This window comes from Sinocyclocheilus anshuiensis, unplaced genomic scaffold (assembly GCF_001515605.1).
Source record: "Sinocyclocheilus anshuiensis isolate Anshui unplaced genomic scaffold, SAMN03320099.WGS_v1.1 scaffold1373, whole genome shotgun sequence".
Lineage (NCBI taxonomy): Eukaryota > Metazoa > Chordata > Actinopteri > Cypriniformes > Cyprinidae > Sinocyclocheilus > Sinocyclocheilus anshuiensis.
The window spans coordinates 8,570-14,503 of NW_015548285.1; the positions used below are offsets into that span (position 1 = coordinate 8,570).

Here is a 5,934-nt window from a genome sequence, read left to right on the forward strand (position 1 = left end):
CGGAGTCCAGCCCGGGGTCGTCACATGTGGTTGCCGCTCCTTCGTCGAATCCGCCGGCCGCGCCGTTCTCAACCCCGCTGCCTCAGCTCACTCAAGCTGGCCTCAGCTCACGCTAAGCGGCGGCTTCCGCACACACTAGGCCGCCTTGTTTTTCATTGTGAAAGCGAAACTACTTTGTTTGGTCTTCCAAAAGGTCTTTATGGAGGACTGTTTCCTGATCCTGGGAGAGTAGACTACAATCTGTTCTGACTCAAAGACGACACGTTTCATTGCACCAAATACACAAAATAATGTTCTTTTTAGCAGCATCATATGACCCCTTTAATATTCATGGATGGAATCTTTCCATCCCACAAAAGTTCCTTCACACTCTTTAAAAATAAAGGTTCTATATTGGCATTGACGATTCCATGAAGAACCTTGAACATCCATGGAAACTTATCATTCCACAAAAGGTTCTCTACAGTGGAAAAAGTGGTTCTTTTAAGCACTGTACACTGAAAGGTTTTTTTGGGAACCTTCTATGTCAAAAAAAACTTTTTTTGAACCTTTATTTTTAAGAGTGTACTACTAATGCATGACTAAATATTGGCACATTGCAATAGTTCAAACATTTTTAATTCATTTAATTTTGTATGTACCTATGTGTTATGCAACACACTTTTGACCATTGTGTATCAAATGTGCTACATAAACTTGCCTTAAGACTCATTGCTAGTAATGAGAGTCTGAGTCTGTGTGATGTAGATGACTCATGTTTTGAATTGTACTCTGGCTGATGAATCATGTTGAACGAATCACAATGTTCTCTCAGAAAATGTGGACACAATACCAAACCAACCTGCATGTTTTCGCAACCAAATTACACCACATAAAATTCCTTTCATTCAGGTTCCCACGAGTAGTTCAACGTCAAATCCTTTCAGCTATTTATGATGCTTCTTAAATGAACAGTTCACACACAAATGTTAATTCTGTGGTTATTTAGTCACCCTCATTTTCTTTCAAACCTGTATGACTTTCTTTCTTTCATCTTTAGTACATAAAGGTAAAAATGTGGCCACTATTAATTAAGGTTACATCTGTCACACTCAATACTCAAAGTAGTTCATATTGAATTATGCATTATATTCCAACTCATATGAGAGCTTTGTGAGAGGAATGGACAGATATTTAAATTGTTTTTCATAGAAAAAGCTATATGAATCACTGAGTTGAACTCATGAAACACATTAGTCCGATTCTTTTGGTGTTCTAGACTACTTTTATGGTATCTTTTTGTCCTTTTTGAAGTTTGACAGACACAGACACAGTTTCACTATCCACTTTTTCCAACATTACATAAAAACATTCACTTCATTCTTGCAAAACACCACAAACATATGCATATACATACAATTCACTCCAGTTTCCAGCTGAATAATCACTAGTGGCAGTAAAACACCAGCCATTTTTATCTCCAGACAAATTATGATTAAAGGGGCAGAATATTGACTAATAAAAACGAATAAAAATATTTAATGGAGTGGTGTGGATTATTGTGATGTTTTTATCAGCTGTTTAGACTCTCATTCTGACGGCACCCATTCACTGCAGAGGATCCATTGGTGAGCATGTGATGTAATGCTAAACTTCTCCAAATCTGATGAAGAACTGAACTCATCTACATCTTGGATGGCCTGAGGGTGAGTACATTTTCAGCAAATTTTAATTTTGGGTGAACTACTCCTTTAAGGGTTTGCTCAGCTGATTGATTGATGTAGACTCACGATAATGATGGAGCAGGAAATGGTAACGGCCGCCATCATTTTGTGAGAGATGGTGTCTGGTCTGTAGGGGTAACGGATGGTCTCGTCATCGCAGTAAACGCCACGCTGGTACGGCCGGAACATGATGGTCATTATGATGAACGGCATCGCCACTGAAACACAAACAACAGCGTTATTATTGGCCCCAGATTGCTGGCTTGGTAACACACATCAAAACAAATCATCTAGTGCATGTCTTTTGTTGAATTTTCCATGGGAACGAAAAGGAAAATGCTTTCATAATAGGAAACAGGCAACGTGCAAGTTCATCAGTACTTCTGCGATACACACAGTTATGAATATGAAAATCGACACAGCTAGTGTACAACACATCAGAAGGGTTTCCACATCAAGAGACACTGACTAATCATAAAACGTCAAACATGTTCTGGATTCAGTGACGCTGGATAATCTTCTGCTTGCTGTCCGGATACAGGAAGTCAGTGGGAATTATCGGCAGGGTCACGGCACCAGATGTCATTTCAACGGATGCCCACAACAGTATCTCGTAACCAGGAAAACACTGATTTATGTCTCCAACATGTGCAACTCCACTATGTTTTCTATCTGAAGTCGTGAGAACCAGGAGAGGGAATATTTATAAACTCTAGCTGCATTTCTTAAAGCCTGAATATTCCACACAGCTCTTTTTCCCATCGGACAGCACAGATGCCAATCAGATTTATCACGGACTGCCGAGGGAAAATAATCTCGGAATATTAAGGCAGAGTGAAATATATTTGCTTCATCTCAGAAGTTCATCAACATAGTTTCTATTCCCAAAGCCACGGTAACTTTCCCAGGATCAGGACCTTGGAGTCCAGTCACATATTATATTACTTGGATCCACACACAAGCACTGAAGCAGATGTACTTAACTAAATGACAGATTCAAAGCGCTCTGAGTCAGTCAGAGCAACTTTAAAGATGTGCTCCAAAAAAGGGCCTTAAAAGTATTTGGACACTTGAGACACTTAAGAAATGTGTGAATGTCATTGCATTAGATATATCACACCAAATGGCATTTATGTTGAAGAAATATAAAACTTGCATGTTTCAAGCAAAACATTTCACAAAACAATATTTTTTAGGTTTCATATTATAGGAAATTAATTCGATAAATATATTTATATAGCACAATTTTAAACAAAAGGTAATTTAAAGTACTTCATATGAGCACAAAAAGTAGACGAGAGAGAGAAAAATAATAAAAATTTAAAAAGTCAATTCCAAAATCATTAAAAAAATATCAAATGAATAGGAAAATTGCATTATAAATAAAAAAAAATATATATAAAGATTTAAAAAAGGCTAAAAAAAAATACAATAAACAAAATTCTAAAATAATTAAGGAACATTCAATGAATTAGAAAAACACAAAGCTATTGATAAAAGTTAAGAAATACAAATTATTTGAAAGAAATTTAAAAATGTTTAATTAAAATTCCTTCTCAAGTTCAAAAAAATATATAATTACAAAATGTTGTAACATTTGTTGAGTACAAGCTCTAGGATCATTTGTTTGCAAATGTCACTTACTTTGATACTTTGTTATCTAATGCAATGAAATTCACGTTCAAAAGTGTTTAAGTACTTTCATGACGACTATATGTTTATATCAGATAGTCCAGGGCTGTCCAAACTTGGTCCTGGAGGGCCGGTGTCCTTCAGAGTTTAGCTCCAACCCTAATTAAACACACCTGAACCAGCTAATCAAGCTCTTACTAGGCATAGAAACTTCCAGTCAGGTGTGTTGAGGCAAGTTGGAGCTAAACTCTGCAGGACACCGGCCCTCCAGGACCGAGTTTGGACAGCCCTGAGATAGTCCGATATGAATTTCTTTCTTCTGGTAAGCTGTTGATGGGCCCCATTGACTTCCATAGTCACTTTTTTACATTTTCTTTTCATTCTTTTTTGAGTAAAGTATCCCTTCAAGAAGGATTTTAGGGTAAGAAGCATTGTTAGGACATCTGTGCACCCATAATCTATTTCCAGCAAAAAAAAAAAAAAATCCCCATTTTAGTTCCAGTAAGAAATCCCAGGTTATGATGAGTAAGCATGCATTGTTTTCAGGCACAAAAAAACACAAGCTTTTTCTTGCACAAAAGGAAATGTCCATAAACCCGGACAGGGCTGTAAAAGGAAAAAAATAAATAAAAAAAACTGGCCTACATTCATAACATTGACACAATGGCACCAGCAACCACACACATTTTCACAATGACTTCAACTAAACCTAACCTTACCCATAATTTATTCCTAAAATCAGAGGGAAATGATAGCTGATTAACAAGGGTGTAGAAGCACCTAACCCCGATTTTAAGCCTAAAACTGACATTTCCTGAAAAGTTATCCCTCAATTCTGATTGGTTGATAGGAATGTTGTTCCAGGATCAACAAGGATGTTGATCCAGGAACATGTTGTACTTGGTGAAATCACGGTCACCCATAAGAGATTTCTTTCAAAAATATTTTAAACAATCTAAATTATTCCAAACTTTTGACCGGTAGTGCAAATAAAGAAACTGCATAAAAGTAAAAAAAAATGCTATTATAAAAGAAACACATGGCGAATTAGACTTCCAGGCTAGTATTTCAGAAAGCAGCATAACCAGACTTTCACTGGGAGCGTTCGTAACATGCTTCTTACGTAGTTTACTAGATTTTGGAGCAGAGCCACATTTTGACTCAGACTGATAACATTCAACTGGGTTATGTAAGGGTTGAACCTCTAGTTTCAGTAACGCAGCCCTTCATTTAAACATGTTAAGTGTTACTTCACATGAGACTCTCAAATCATTCGTGTGAAAGTAAAACTGTCCGTCCACTATCACAGGATATCCAGAGATTTAAAGATTCACGAAGGCAGGTAAACAGTCTTTATTAGATCTATCTGAATGTCACGACTGTAAAAACACTCAAAATAACCTTTAACCTCCTTTCTCTCCCTTCCTTCTTTTCATTATCTGCTTTTTACACATCTCCCTCTTCCGACTTGTTTGAAGAGACCATGTCATCATTTATCAGTTGTCCTTAGTTAAAAAACATTCACGTCACCTGTCTGATATAACAAGTTTAAGAAGATAACTAAAATGTTAAAGTTGAGGAAACCTGTTTGTAAACCATCATTTCTTTTATTGATGCTAGTGCCTAAAAATTACACACTTCACCTTTAACAATCTGTTCAGGTCATAAAAAGTGTTTATTGATGGGACAATAGCCATTCATTTTAAAATGTTTTATTTATTTGCAAACACTATGTGTACATTAGGACAGCAGTTAAAGTGACATGAACTATATAGCAAGTCTTAACTGCTTGATTGTTTAAATAATTGCATAATGTGAACTACTGTATATTATCACCCAGCCCTAATCTGCTAAATGCAACTATAAGGCATGGAAATATTAATATTATAAACATTGACATCATGGTTTTCTGTAAAGTTGCTTTGAAACAATGTGGATTGTGAAAAGGCTGTCAAACTCTGCACTCTGCACTTTTTAGAGAAAATTCATCTCTAGTTTAGTAAAAGGTATAGTCTAACTAGACAAAGCCAATATAGACAATTTTGAAAACTGTCATATAAATAAATACTGATGTTTTATTCAAAGGACTTTTTGTCTACTTTTTTTTTTTCGATAAACAACTTTGGCACCATAACATTGTGTAACAAACATAATACAAAATCTGCATAATAAAAGCATTTAATTTGAACATAAATTCATATTAAATACAGTTAAGTAATAAGTAATGTATATAACTGAGTAAATAACATTTAACAAAAATATTTTGCTAAAAAAATTCTGGGAATGCTGTTGACCGATTACTCAAATATTAGATTTTATATTTTATATCAGCTCTCTGAAAATTAACCATCCAAACAAAGTGATTTGCTTAGAAGAAACAATTCAGAACAATAACAAATGAAATTAATGAGCCAGTTTTGCCAAGGACAGAAATAAAATATGAATGGCTGATGTAGCAGACCAACCAGTGTTTATTATTGTTAACTAAAACTGAAATTATTAAAATTAGTATTTGGTAATTGAGATAAAGCTAAATAAATATAAATTATATATATATATATATATATATATACACACACACACACACACACACACACAT

The 5,934-nt window shown here is 35.2% G+C and overlaps 1 protein-coding gene across 1 annotated transcript in view; it reads right to left on the minus strand.

The window, feature by feature from the left end:
- Nucleotides 1–5,934, minus strand: part of plpp2a (phospholipid phosphatase 2a) — a 30,726-nt gene that overhangs the window by 6,153 nt on the left and 18,639 nt on the right. The window contains exon 2 of the mRNA XM_016443448.1: nt 1,770–1,921. Within this exon, the coding sequence (XP_016298934.1) occupies nt 1,770–1,921 (152 nt within the window). The remainder of the gene's footprint in view (nt 1–1,769; nt 1,922–5,934) is intronic.